The 15,121-nt window shown below is 30.1% G+C and overlaps 1 protein-coding gene across 1 annotated transcript in view; it reads right to left on the reverse strand.

Annotated features, from left to right (window-relative positions):
• Positions 1–447: 447 nt before the first annotated feature.
• The window catches only part of LOC121115111 (tetraspanin-18), a 38,534-nt gene continuing 23,860 nt past the window's right edge, over positions 448–15,121 (reverse strand). Inside the window, exons 2-7 of the mRNA XM_040709276.2 lie at positions 11,368–11,614; positions 4,093–4,194; positions 3,977–4,006; positions 3,601–3,912; positions 2,701–2,901; positions 448–1,435 (exon numbers count right to left, since the gene is read on the reverse strand). Coding sequence (XP_040565210.1) covers positions 1,271–1,435; positions 2,701–2,901; positions 3,601–3,912; positions 3,977–4,006; positions 4,093–4,194; positions 11,368–11,433 — 876 coding nt within the window. The 5' untranslated portion in view covers positions 11,434–11,614 and the 3' untranslated portion in view covers positions 448–1,270. The remainder of the gene's footprint in view (positions 1,436–2,700; positions 2,902–3,600; positions 3,913–3,976; positions 4,007–4,092; positions 4,195–11,367; positions 11,615–15,121) is intronic.

Consider the following 15,121-nt stretch of genomic DNA (forward strand, 5'->3'; position numbering starts at 1 on the left):
TGTAGTTATACTGAAGAATATATCAAATTTTCTCTTTTTTTTACTTCCATTTTGGAAGGCTAAAACACACAATTGGCTTCACCAAATACAACTGTGAGTGAGTCTTTTTTAAAGTGCACGCTTAACCTTTAAGCATACTTAAAGCTTCTTTTGATGGAATGTATGAATCGTGAGATATGGCTCACTAAAGACATTTTTATCTAACCTAATATAAAAGGGGACCTATTCGAAAGCAGTATTGAGTATCAAATCAAAGCAACTGAAATATAATTCATATAAATTTTCTTTGCTTTCTCAGAATCAATGTTGGAAGAAGAAGAAAAAATGCCCCCATTTTATCTTTTTTTCTTAGCTCTAAGTCTTAAAGAAATACTCTCTAAAAAGGGGCACAATAATATTTATGTACAATAGACATAAATAAATCCACTCAATAATAATAATTCTTCGTTTAATATAGGTACATATATTTATTAATATTTTTACATCTCAAGTTTCGTACACGATAATAATAATAATTATAAAAAAAAATACATGGATTTTGCCAATAAAAGGATTTTTAAAATTATAATTAATAATAAAACTGTTCTATAAAATAATGATTTTTTTGTACATCTATTTTATGTCGTATATGAATAAATATATATATATATTTATTTATTTTAAATTTGTTACTTATTGAATACAAAATGATTTGCAAATTTTCTATATATCTCTCTCCATACAAAGAACCACCAAATGATGTGAGAGAAAATATATAGTTATAAAAATTCAATAGGCAAAAATGCTTAAATAAAATCTTTTTACATTTGATAAAAATCCAAATAGTATCAAACTACCCTAGTAGAATCATTTCTTTTAAATAAAATATTTTACAACATTCGCTCATGCAGTAGTATTATTATCGATAGCAACGTACGTAAATGCCCAAATCCTTGTCGTCGGTAATGAATTTAAAAACTTTTGGCTACAATAAGTATTGCTCATGGATGAAGTCAGTGATGACACAACAACTTTCCGGTATTTTTATATCAACCAAATGTTCTCCAATTTATAGCACACAGCTACTAGAGTGTCTCTCTATGACATAAATGAATTTAATACGGGGATTCCATATAATAATTTATGATGATTATTACAAATATAATCTGGTTGTTCCGGAACTTTCCTTACACAATAGTTTGTTTTGTCTTCTGTATATATATTTTGAAAAAAAAATTGGAATGTTGTTTATGAGTGAATTGTGAAAAGTTTATCATATCCAATAGTATGATTATTTGTGAGGATATTCTGAATAGTCTGCAAAGTGTCCAACAGCTTTACAAAGGCAGAACGCAAAAATAATTCCGATTAGTTGCACTCCCAAAATACCTATTGCCACTCCTATAACTATCCGTAGATTCGACGAGATCCAGTCATTAATCACGTTGAAGCAGCCCTATTGAAAGAAAATAAAAGATATTTTAGTTTTTTGGTGTTTTTTTTTGCTAAAAACAACAATTAATACTCATGTTGACTAAAAATAATCTAAGGGAAGGAGGGGGGAGATTTAGTGGTGTATCGGTGCTTATTTAGGACTGAAGACTCTAGTACGGTCCAGTTCAGTCCCAAAACATATAATATTCGGTCATTGAATACGTCACTCCACTTGATTTCTATAGTTATACTACTAACAAGTCATCATTTATTCGATCCAGTCCAGTCTTAGGACCGATTCTATCGGTCCTTCGATCATTGGGACCATTGAATTTTTGATAAAATTATGAATGGTTTATTAAGCCAAATAAGACATATGAAATATGTATTAAGATTATTGCACATATCTTGCAAAAAATATGATGTTTTTCATTATAATACAATATGATACGAACATATATATATGTGTACCTTAGTTGTATAAATTATTCAATTATATAACAGAATAATTAAAAAAAGGAAAAACAGAAGAACACCCTCATTGACATCACGAGTGATCGATTTTACCTTCTTTAAGGACCAACAAATGCGATTGGACTGGACCGTAGTCCTAAATAAGATCCGACACATCATTAGTACCTGACATTCCGAAGGGAATGGTCCAAAGGACTGATAGGTCCGATCTCAAGACTGGACTGGGCCAAAAAATATGGACTGACACAACACTAGCAACAAGGATATCAATGGAGAGAGAAAAAATTACATTGAATTATGATAGGTTTAAAAATGTTTACTGTGCTAGGTTCATCTGTTGCCTCGTGTGTCATTGTTAGGGATAGGATTATTATAGAGAAAAAATTTAATTTTATGGAAAATAAAACTATAATTTTGCACTCAGCAACTAAGGTTTATTCCAAGTGATTATTATTCGATTTATTGATCGATATTACGTGAATGGGTGAACATGGTTTGGAAAAATAGATGCTTCTTGTTTAATTATTATTTTAAATGTTTTGCAGACTTTTCATTGGAGTCTCTTTAATATAGTGTGACCGTATTTTGACACAATCAGTGTCGGTCTTAGGGATGGGGTATTTTGATATAAATAATGTTGTTTTTCCCTTTTTTTTCAAATTAAAAAAAAATACTATTTTTATTCGTCTATATTTTTATTGAATGCCTTTTCATTGTGGACTCCCGACTCTTTTCTCCATAACACCGGACATTTCATAAATATATATATAAACATGGGCAAAAGAGTGTCACCCTACTGTAATGCTGACTTACTTGTTTCATGTAGGAATTAAGAGGGGTTGGATCAAGAGTACATTGATCATCTGCAGGTTTGAAAAATGCAACATCAACATTTGGATCCAATTTGCAACAGGACTCTGGAATGACTTGTTTATTTCCATTAGCATTCACCATTTGCATGAATTTGACCGCAGAGCGGAAATCCTCGGAATTATCAACACCACAGCAATGAAGCTAAAAAATAACCAGAAAACTAACCATAAAAATCATGCAAATAGATTGTTGTATAAAATATGACAATGCAGTACGCTTAAAAATATCGAAAAATAATATGGTAACTCTGATAATTTGAAGAAAGTTTGAGAGTAAAAGTTTGTCAAATTTGTCGAAAAGAAAACGTATTTTATCAATTTGTTGTGACAATTTTTTAATTTTAATTTTTAATTTGCCTTAGTTTTAAAAATATATAGAGATATTCGATCAAATTTTGTCTCATTCAAAAATATTTAACCCTTTAAAAGTTTCTCAAAAAGTTAATGTATTTTCTAATAAAAAAGTTACTTGTCAAAATTAATCTTTCCTCACTTTTCTGTAATTTTATTTTCAAATTTGGCATGTTTTAAATAAACATTTTCTGAAAAGATTTGTCAAAAATCTCTCCCCCTACAAAATAAAAAATCATAGTAATTTGCCTGAGAGGTCGAGACGTTTAATTGCTCCTCAATTATATTCCAAGTCCAACAAGGAAACAAATCGTCAATGTTACTCTCAATCATTCCCCAATGCCTTAAATCTTTTCTCATTAATAATTACAGAATAGTTACCACAGCTTTTTAAAATTAAAAGAAAATGGTTTAGGTTGCAACTACAAATAACAATCGAGCATACATTTTGATCATATTTTCTACAACACTACAAATAGATATTCATTACCTCTGCCATCATAAAGTCCCAAGTGATGGTGACAGCGTCCCTTTGACCTTTAACAGTGTAATATTTTTGAATTGTATGTTTGAAGAATTTTTTTGTGTGATCCTCGGCATGATTCTTATAGAGAACAACCAATACAATGGCTGCAATCTGAAGTAGTGTAATGATGATGATAAAGATACCATAGGCAGTTAAAAGGACCTTTGACTCTTTGATTGCTCCACAATACCCCAAGAAACTAATGATGAATATAAATGCACCAGCAGCTATGAGTATATAAGCTCCTTGTTCGATTACTGTTGGTTCCGTTAGTTCCTAGTTAAATATAGTTAAATGAATTAGTAATGGTTAGGCCGGAAAATGGAGATGCAAAACTTACTCTAATGATACCCCTAACCTCTTCTTGAGTCTGAAATTATAAAAAGAAAAAAATGATGCGACAAACGTAGAATAATAATTGATTTTTTTTTTTTTTTTGCCTTGATTTTTCCTTACCTCAAACTCATTGTTTAATTGACTGAACTTGGTTAACTGAATGAATGAAGTCTTGTCAATTGCTAGCCATACTCCAATACAAATGACGGCTGAGCCAACAATCTAAATAAAAAAATAAGAAAGAAAAGTTATGGAAATTTGTAAAAAAATGTGGAACCAAATGAAAATATGTTTAATATATATGGATGTAAAACTTCAATTTTGAGCGTAAGGAAATGTATGGACTTTTAGTGGGAGCTCTGAACTAACACCTTTTAAATTAATTCTCTTTTTTTCTTTCTCCTTTTCTAATTTATCGACTCCAGCCAAGAGTTACTTTATGATTCAAATTAAGCCGATACGGCACCAGGAGCGTTGGTAGATGTTTTTATTGGGAGGCTTGGCCCCAAAAATTATGAACTCTATTAATAATTACTTATATAAACAGGTTTATTTTATCTATATACCAGCAGAGGGTGACCGCGTTGCAGGATGAATAGAAACAAAGAATGAAGGTAGAAGGAAAGAGAAAATGAGAGAGAAGAGGGAACAGGCAAGGAGAAGGAAAGAGACATAGAAAGATAGAAGGAAAAAGAGATTTTATTTTGGTATAAAAAAAAGACTTCGGAGGCCCAAAAAAATATCAGAGAAACACGCTTGTTCATTTTATTTGTCTACATTCAAATTTCCGACTGATTAGTTCGACCATATAAAATAATATAATACTTGTATGTTATTCCGCTCATAAAAACACATAACCAGGGTATTTATTTCAAAAACAGAGAGAGATAGATGCCTTAGACACGAAATCAATGTTGTTCAGAATTCTGAGTTACGTACAAACGGATATGTTTCATTCTGATCAGACCAGATTCCTCGGCTCTGTAAAGCAAGTTTGATTTTTCGCTAATAAGTCGATCTTTTTTCACAAAAAAAGATCGATTCTCCGTACCTCAGAGTTTTTTAAGGTATAGGTTGTAGATTCGACAATGAACCCAAAAAAGTTAAAATTCAAAAAAATGAATTAATATATCGGAAAAAAGGAGAACGTATATTAAATACGATTTAAAAAACGGAATTAGGAAGAGGATTAGCAGGTTTGTCTTAGTACATATCTTCATTATGGTTGAAGAAGGAACAAACTTCTAATTACTCTAATTATAAAGGTCGAAGGGATAGAAGAACTTCGAGTGTTTTATATTGACAAGTTTTACTAAATTCTGGAGTTATTTAAAGCATTAATAAAATATACAATACGGGTACATCCTAGTATATGTAAGATATGATCCCACCCCCCAACAACAATATAACCTAAAAGAATAAGTACATGAAATGTTTTAGGGATGAAAATCACGTGCTCCTCATAAATACAATGTATACCCATCTTCCCGATTGAATGCAATATTTGTTTGTATTAACCTGGATAGAAATAATGAAAAAAAAATCCCCAAAAAAGACCCGGTTGTTTATGTTGTATCAGTAAAGAGAATTAACCTTGAAGATAGATGTACACACACTTTTTATCTTCCTAAATAATAGCATTGTTTTGAACTTTTGCAAAGTTTATCCATATAATTAATACAAGGAAATCTGTGTCTTTAAGCAAAAAACGTTATGCCAAAGGTACAGTTATACTTATCTATAACTTGCCAAAGGAAGTGTATATTGTACACAAAAGACTTGTGACTAATTGCGTGTATAAACTTTGCACCTTAATGCATTTTATATTGGCTGTATACATATGCAGGAGAGTCTGCAAGATTACATATATATAAATATTTTTTTGAAAAAAAAATCCAATAATCCACAGTTATTCACAAAAAATTATTCGAAAAAAAGTTTCAAATAATAAATTTTTGGAAAACAAAATTCCAAAAATACACAGTTGTTCACAAATAATTAAATTTTTATGGAAAAAAAAATTAAAAATCCATAGTTAATTAATGCAAATTACTTTTTTGTTCGGAATCCACAGCTGTTTAGAAAAAATTAAATTTTTTGAGAAATATTTCAAAAATCAATAGATATTCACAGAAAATTAATTTTTTTGAAAAAAAAATTGAAAAATATAAATTATATTTCAAATATTAAATTTTCTAGTAAAAAGTAACAATTCCTTAACTTTTTTTTTCGGTTGGGGGGGGGGGGGATACAAATCCTCTAGCAATGGATTTTTTAACTTTTTGTGAAAGCAAAGGATTTTTAATATTTTGTGAAAATCCAAAGTTAATAGAAGTACATGGTTGGACCATCATATAATTGGCTTGCTTGAATTTTCAATTTGATGTACTGTAGAGACTGCTGTTTAATATAGGCAGATTTTGACAAAACACGCAACCACTCATAGTTTATGACATCACTACTGCTAGAATTTTCAATTTTATTTATGGTACTGACTGATGAAAGAAAAACAGATTTTGAGAAATCACACAAGCACTAATACACTATGACGTCACTAATAAACAGATGGTGGAAGTCAAACATTAGTCGTACACGCGTTATGGTATAAACTTATACTTCTATTAACCTTGGTGAAAATCTAACGATTTAAAAAAAAATCGAAAAATTTAATATTTTAAATGTTTTTCTAAATATATAGGTGTGGATTTTTCAAATATTTTTCCAAAAATATAGAATTCGGAAATGTTTTCCAAAAAATATAATATTTGAATTTTTTTCCAAAACATTAAATTTTTTGTTAACAGCTGTAAATTTTTGAAATTTTTTTCCAATAAATTTAATTATTTTAGAATAGAATGGATTTTTAATTTTTTTTGTGAAAAGCTGAGGATAAAAAATTCAAAAAAATTATATTTTAAATTTTTTTGAAAAAAACTAGCAGTGGATTTTTGAATTTATTTCCTAAATAAATTAATTTTTTGTGAATACGAGTAAATTTTTAAAAATCTACAAAATAATTTCATTTTATAATTTATAAATTTATTTTAGGGTGGGGGCCCCCCACCCTAAAATAAAAATGGCTAATCCTGCAGATGCCCCGATATTTACATCATGTATATTTTTCTACTACTAGAATCCCTTGACTCAAATTACCCGTAAAGTACAACATTATTTCGTACAAAAAACCCCAAAATATCACTTAATTAATATAGTAACTTCATTAGAGAAGGCTTATTAAATAGTTGTTGATGCCTACATAACTTCTAATAAGAATAAAGTAAGAAACTTAATATTCCAATATATTGATATAAATATTATTTTTCAAAACATTATATGTTGAACGATAACAAAAATTGTTATAACATATATAGATATTATATTCTGTATGTTATGTAACTCAATATAAGTAGATAAAATGCAAAAAAAAACAAAAAAACTCTTTGCAAACAGGTTAAATATGTGTTATTGATATTAATGTAGAAACTCGGTCCGAGACCGAATTTTTTTGTTAAGTATATTTTTGCATAAAAAATAAAACTTTATGAACAGTAGTGAATATTAGAAAAAAAAAAATTTAATATTTCAAATTTTTTTCTATAAAATTTAATTTAATGTGAACAGCTGTGGATTTTATCATTTTTTTCCAAAAACTTTAAAATTTTGAGAGAGCAGTGGATTTTATAATTAATTTTTTTCCAAAAATTTAATTTTTTGTTAATAGCAAAGTATTTTTTATATTTTTTTTCAAAAAATATAATTTTTTTTAAACAGATGTGGATTTTTGAAATGTTTTCCCAAAAAATGTAATATTTTGGTAACAATTCTGGATTTAAAAAAAAAATCCCAAAAATTTAATATTTTAAAATTGTTTCCATAAAAGAGATATGGATTTTCGAACTTTTTTAGAATATTTTTTGAGAACAGCTATGGAGTTTTGAAATTTACTTCCAAAAAATAAAATATTTTCAGAATAGCCATGGATTTCACAATTTTTTTTGTATGATTAGCTAAGAATGATTTTAATTATTTTCCAAAAAATTTAATTTTTCTTAATTGCTAAGTATATTTGAAATTTTTTGGAAGAAAATTAAATATTTTAATGAAAGTTATCTTTTCGGAGTAGAATTGAAAATCAACATTGGAGAAATTATTGACAATGCCCTTGTTTATTTCTTTCTCTCCTTCGTCCCTAGTCACAGCTGATTGTAGCTGATTTTTTATCAGATGAGGGAAATAAATACAAATTCCACTCTGTATCTTACAATGATATCGGCAAGAATTACAACAATGTTGATCCTCAATTCTACTCCAAGTACAACAAGGATTGGGATTTATGTTTATTTTCTTTCCTCTCATGCTTGCTTGCAGCTGATGTAATGTAACGTCATGGCAGCTCAGCTGTTTTCCTCCCAAGCATTCTTCAAATTGTCAGAGTTACACCACGTTCATTTTCAGTTGAACATGTTGTATGCTTAACTAATTATAGTTCGTGTTCTCAATTTCAAAATTCTTACTCTCCTACATGCCAACGTTCATCATCAGAGATGAAAATCCAGTGTAGAATGGGCATGTTAAAAAAGAAATCGAAAATCAACATGGTAACCCCGACGATTTGAAGAATGTTTTGGAGGAGAGAAAGAATCATGCTCATGACTTTTCATTAGATCAGCTGTGACAATAGAAAAGAGAGAAAAGTATATAAACAAGGACATATGATCGAATTACTACAATGTCGATCCCCAATTACACTCTGAGTCCAACAAGTACTTAAAATTATAACTCTTCTACAATTCCTCAGGGTTATGTTCCGTCTTTTATGAGCATACACGAACGTTAAAACAGGTTTTGAATAGAATTGAATCTATTTATAAAAGGATGTTCACTACTCAGGAATTGAATAATAATGACAAAAGCTGCTAAGGAAAAGAAAATTCCTTCTTTATATTACCAATTCCAAAAAAAAAAAAAACTTACCAGCTGAAAAATACAAGGGTTTTCATTATTGATTATTGTACATGGCCCCTTTAATAAGTGATTTTTTATACAGATCCAGAACAAAATTCAGATAGTGCACCAAAATTAAAATCATAAACCAAAACTTCCTTTCTAAAAAAATGTCGCACGTAAAAGAAAATCACTTTAGACGCGGTAACATGATGAAGAGCGGTTTTTTTTTCATAGAACAAATTTAACTACAGATCGGTCCAAACCGAAATTCGACCAAATAAGTTAAAATTATAATGCTTTCAGACTGCTCTAGGATTTTCGGACCAAGACAAATCCCTAGTGTGCATTTAATAGATATTTGACTCGTCTAAAAATATAAAGAGAAACACAGATCGAATTTTACAACAAGATCAGTCCAGACAAAAGTTGGACCGAGTTATTATTTTTTAAATTACAACAGATCTCATACTGCTATAAGATTTCAAGACAAAACCCCAATGCAAGTAGATATACTGTATGCTGAATATCGTAGATCTTCATAAATAATAATTTTTTTGTGTTATGCCTTTGATAATATATATTAATGAATAGGTACAATGTTGATATAATCAAAATAAAATTATCTAATATCATCTAAGAGAAATAAAATAACATTTCTTCCTATCTTTCTCATTCTATACAAAAATATGTATACCTATATATGTTAGCCTGTCCCTATAATCTTAGACTGATGCTATATTAAAATAATATTTAAAAAAAAGGATACTATTGATGTGATATCTTTTATGGAATAAATCCAACTTATTTAAAGATTAATTATTTAAATGGTTGAATATAAATTAAACGGATTTATTATATATTTAAATTTCCCATTTTTGGTATATATTGTTTTTTTTTTCTGCAAAAGGATTTTTTTTTTTTTGGAAACCATTATAAAACTTACTTTGGCAAAGTTTGAGGCCGCTCAGGACATTTTTCGTGAAGTAAAGGCCATTTAAGTTGGAATAAAATGTGATTGCTAAGTAGAAATGGGGCATTGTTTAGCTTCTTCTGACATCTTTCTAAGTCTGACGATGCTTTAAATCCAAAATTGTACTTTTTATATTTAAAAGTATTTAGTGTAAGACTAACAACTTTTCTACACCCTGTTTTATTAATTTAAAGGATCTACTAATATGTGCTCAATGATTAGCGGTTAACCATGTTACATCAAACATAAAATAGCAAGGGCCTATTGTTTGAAGTGATATTAGTTGAACAAAAAGATGGAATATTATATTTGATAGAGGCATATAAATGGCCAATCTTGAACCAAAAATTTGGGGTTTTATTTTTTTTTTTTTCAAATTATACTTGCTTATAACATTCGTTAAACAACCTTGTATGCCTCAAATTTGATCAAAATTAGTTTTTTCATTATCCCGAGAAGAATAGATCCATGTATATGAGAGAACAATGTTAATCCGAAAACGGGACAATCTACAGTAGTGTTGTCACGGCAGTTATATTTCAGTTCTGGTTCCGGTACAAAAATAGGTATCGGTATTTAAGTACACTTTGATACTTTTTCGACTAAAATAATTTAAACATAAATGTCGTTGATTGCCATTTATAGGCACTTATAGGAACGTCAATATAATTTTTGTTTGGGGCGAAGGTTAAGCTTAGAAATTAGAGGACCTTTCGTATAAAAGACAATTTTGTTTGAGGCGGGGGCTCATTTTTGAGTGTGCTCTTCCTATCTTAGAAATTGCTTAACAAATTGATCTAAGAAATAATAATGTAGCAACGAGCGTGAGTAACTAAAGCTCAGTGCAACATATAAAAAAGAAAAGAAAAAAGAATACATGTAATCTATATTACTTAAGCAAAATTTGATTTGTCTTAAAGCATAATAACTCCGAGCAATACCGGGTACTTCAGAGAGTGTTTGATAAAATAAAGAGACGGCAATTATTAGTTGAGTGCGTCTTAGAGCACCCTTTATATGATTAAAAACAAGGGGCATCATATTTTTTTACTCAGATATAATATCGATATAAGTACAATATTTGAGTCATGGCATCATATTTGGGAAGACTGTACAAGAGGGTAAAAATTGTCAATGTGGGCCCAAAAATCCCTTCCCTTTAAGATAAAATGACCTATACCATGTCAAAAGTTGCACTAGAGGCCTCAAACTTTGGCAAGGTGATTTTTTGTTCTTTTGAGCGGGAAAGTTCTTTGTGTAGGGAAAAAATATATTCACTCAAAAACGGAACAGTCTAATGGATATAAGTATATTATATACAATCCTATATTTATTTACCATACACCACCACAGTGTAAAACAAAACAAGAAATTATGTCTCCATCTTAGTTCTACTTTCTCAACACTCCCCCCCCCCCTCCAAATTAAAATAAAAACCAACTTAATAAAGAACTAAAAAAAAAAAAAAGAAGACTTACAAAGAATATAAAATTAAAAAGACAAAGAAGGTATTTAGCGAACGTTGCTCCACAGTCTGCCACCATTTTTATCTTTTCATATGATGAGGATAGAATGAGTAATGATGCTACAAAATAATACAATAAGCACGGCTCACGACTATTTTTGGATATGTGTATATGAATGTATTTGTTTCTTCAATCGTTTGATAAGTCGGGGGATTTAACAACAAAAGAATGTTAAATGCTCATCCTTTTCTTGAATAGCCTGAAAAATAAAATGGATGATTCATTAATTAAGAAGTACATGATAAATATTGTAATTAAAATTTATTGAGGTAAAAGCACGCCAAAATTAAATATCTAATTAATATCGAACACTCCTTTGAAACAGGTTTTTACTTACATCCCAGCTTTAAACCGCAAAACACTCCTGATAGCTAATTGTGTAGATGTTCTTGGCTACGTGAGCACTAATCACCACCCCCTGCAAGAAAATATGTCGCTTTTATGATGCAATCTCACAGATGAGTTCATCACTCATTGAATTTCCCCTATTGACGTACGCAATTTTGTCTTCCCTTGGCAAAATTCATATTGTTAATTCAATTAGAAGGGTGAATTCATGGAGGTTGCATATAGTTAGTTATAGAGTAATATTCATGGCAATTACATTAATCCACAGCTATTCACAAAAACCATAGCTACAAACTAAAATTAATTTTTTTTGGAAAAAAATTTCAAAAATCCCCAACTCTTGAAAAATAAAAAAAATCCATATACTTGTGCCGTACGATTTTTACTAACCATGCATACCTTATAATAATTCAAATGATTTGTTTAATTAAAATATGTCTTTCAAGAAATGTTTTTGTTTTTTTTTAAAGTTTGGGAACCAGTGTCTTAGGGGACAGGTATTTACCAAGTTTCGTGCAGTATCATCCAGTCAAGCCTGATAGTTAGCTTGAGCTTCAACAAAGGTTTCTCATGTTTTTAAACATAGGCTTGCGTGAGATTTTGACATCTTATGTTAATTGACTACATTTAAATATAAGAAAATCGTATTTCAGTTAGGAAAATTCCTTTACAAAAAATAAAGATATATGTTCGAACGGTATTTCCACAAAGGAAGGAGCTGACCGTGTCTCTGGGAAAAAATATATCGAAGTCTTCTTAAAGTGGTCAATTACATGAGAGGCAAACTCGTGACCCGAAAACGCACAGATACAGCATGGGGAAAAAAATCTAGCTTATCTTGAGATATTACTTCAACTGTCTATTCTTGCAATCTTTAAAATGATTCTTTATTTTTCAAATCAAATTTGATGTTATCTCATAAGAGGTAGAAACAGTAAAAGTACATAATACATACAAACTTATATAAATGCACGAAAATTTGAGTGAAGTTATCGCTCTTCCAAAATAATACGCGCACTCTCGCTCTTTGTTTAAGATAATGAGCGCGCTCCCTCTCAAGAATTTTAAGCGCCGTTCACTAATGCTTTCCCTATATATTATTAAAGCTAAGTTTGTCCGTTCGTTGACACCGAAAAACTCCGAGTAATGTCGGATATTACTGCTAGTACAAATATATATATATATATGATATTTACGGCCGATAATTATTATCTAACCCGTCTTTGTCATGGTTCAATCATTCGCCTTTCAGTGAAAAAAGCTTGATCACTCCTGTCCTAGAGGAATTAGGAATTGTGTTGTCCTAAGGGTTTTTTTTTTGTAGATATGTATTGTTGATGAAAAGATGTTTCAAAAGATACAACCTTAACAATGGGCACAAAGCAATCAAATTGTAAATTAAATTTATCTTTCATTGTCAATATTTGCACTACCTACATATAAATAAAATAAGAAATAATTCTCAAGAGACTTTCATTTAATCTAATTTTTTTTAATGGAAAAAATTGAAGAAAAGATTTTATAAATAGTTTCTTCTACAAAATTACAAAAAAAATAAAGCGAATGACAGGAATGGATTTGCAACATTACTTAGAATTATTGCTCTGCTAACAGATTCCCATAATACAAAACCTTAGGAGGACCCAAGCAATTCAATGATAAAGTAGGTATGCAGTTACTTAAATACCCACATGAAACCCCTAGTAGCAAACGCATGTTACAACAATTACACGAACATACAAAAAATCATTATTCAAGAAAAGATCTGTAAAAAAATCTCGATAACAGTTCATCATTTACATTGAGAGAGGATTTGACAGACATGCAATATGATGATTTATAATTGTGCCTACTTTTCAATTTTAAGTACCAACAAAGGTATGTATACTAGTGTTGAGACTCGTTTCGGGACGGGAGTTTTCCTGGTTCACTCTTAGATGGATTTTAATAATCCAATTTGAATGTATATTTAATCCATGTCAAATAGTGTACGGATTTTCTACTCATCACAGTGATTCAAATTGTGAATCTACAATTTATTGTATCTCGCAACCTTGCATACGAAAAAAAGGACATCAAATCCGTTGGACGATAGCAAATTCTTCCACACGAAGTAATTATTAGTCAGTAGTGTTGTGTCGATGATTATATAAGGCTGCAGTCCTGTACAGTTCAGTATCAGTCCGGTCCAGGTCAGTCTAGCATATCAGTCCTAAAACTTATAAAGTTCGGGTTTTGACGACATCAGCGAACTATTCATAACTGAGCAAGAACTCATTCTAATTCCACCAATCAACGTTGAGAACACTGATTAATGGAAAATAAGTAAAAACATCGATAGTTCACAACAAAATACAATATTTTTGTCAGTAAAGGAACGCTAGCGGGATTCATAAAAATAAAAGAAACTAAAAATGAACGTGGTAACCCTGACAATTTGAATAAACAAAAATCCTTATTTTTATACACGGCTCCCTTATTGAAGTAAACAAAGATTTTCCTTTATGCTGTTTTCTTAAGTTGACTCTTGTATGATTCAAAGCAGCTGGTTCTACGTATTAGGAACTCAGAAACTATTAAGATAGAATTTAGATTTTTATATCAATCAAGGGCATTCGTGTAGAATTCGCATCATTTCATACTCGAGTCATAGATACTGATTTGGATAAAATTATGAATTCTATATAAATAGTAACTAATGACTATTCCTAACTTATTAATTAACCGTGGGCAACAAGAAAAATACAGAAGACTAGCTACCATATGTTATTTTTCTAATTTTTCCTTTTCCTTCTGACAGTCGAGGCTGAGAATAGATAAAAAAGATGGTCGTGCTATAGAAAAACATATATTCATAAAGCCCAATATTTCATAGACAAATTTCAGTCAATTATAGGTTTATTATTCAAACTTATGGCATGAGTTGAGATATTCATGAGCAGTGATGAAAATCCTGTGTATCATGAGCATGTTAAAAGAAGGAAACCGAAAATCTAACCCTGGCAATTTGACAAATGCTTTGGAGGAGATCAGATAAACTCAGTTGTGACAAGGAAGGGGGGCAAAGAAAGAAATAAAGAAGGACATTGACAAGAATGACTCAAATGTCGATTCTCAATTCTACTCTGAGTCCAACAAGGACTTACCATTATAACTCTGCAACAAATCTTCAAGGTTACTCTCTATCTTTTATGAACGAACACGTGTATTTTGAATAAACCGTCCCAACCACGTCTTCCTCAAGGCCCTAGTCTTCTACCCTATGACCTTCTAGGACAATCCTGCGCGGAAGACCTCTGCTATCTCTATCCTCTTCTCGTGTTGTGTGCTCATGGTAGCGACTAAGACAATGTTTATC

The sequence above is a fragment of the Lepeophtheirus salmonis genome, chromosome 3 (assembly GCF_016086655.4).
Source record: "Lepeophtheirus salmonis chromosome 3, UVic_Lsal_1.4, whole genome shotgun sequence".
NCBI lineage: Eukaryota > Metazoa > Arthropoda > Copepoda > Siphonostomatoida > Caligidae > Lepeophtheirus > Lepeophtheirus salmonis.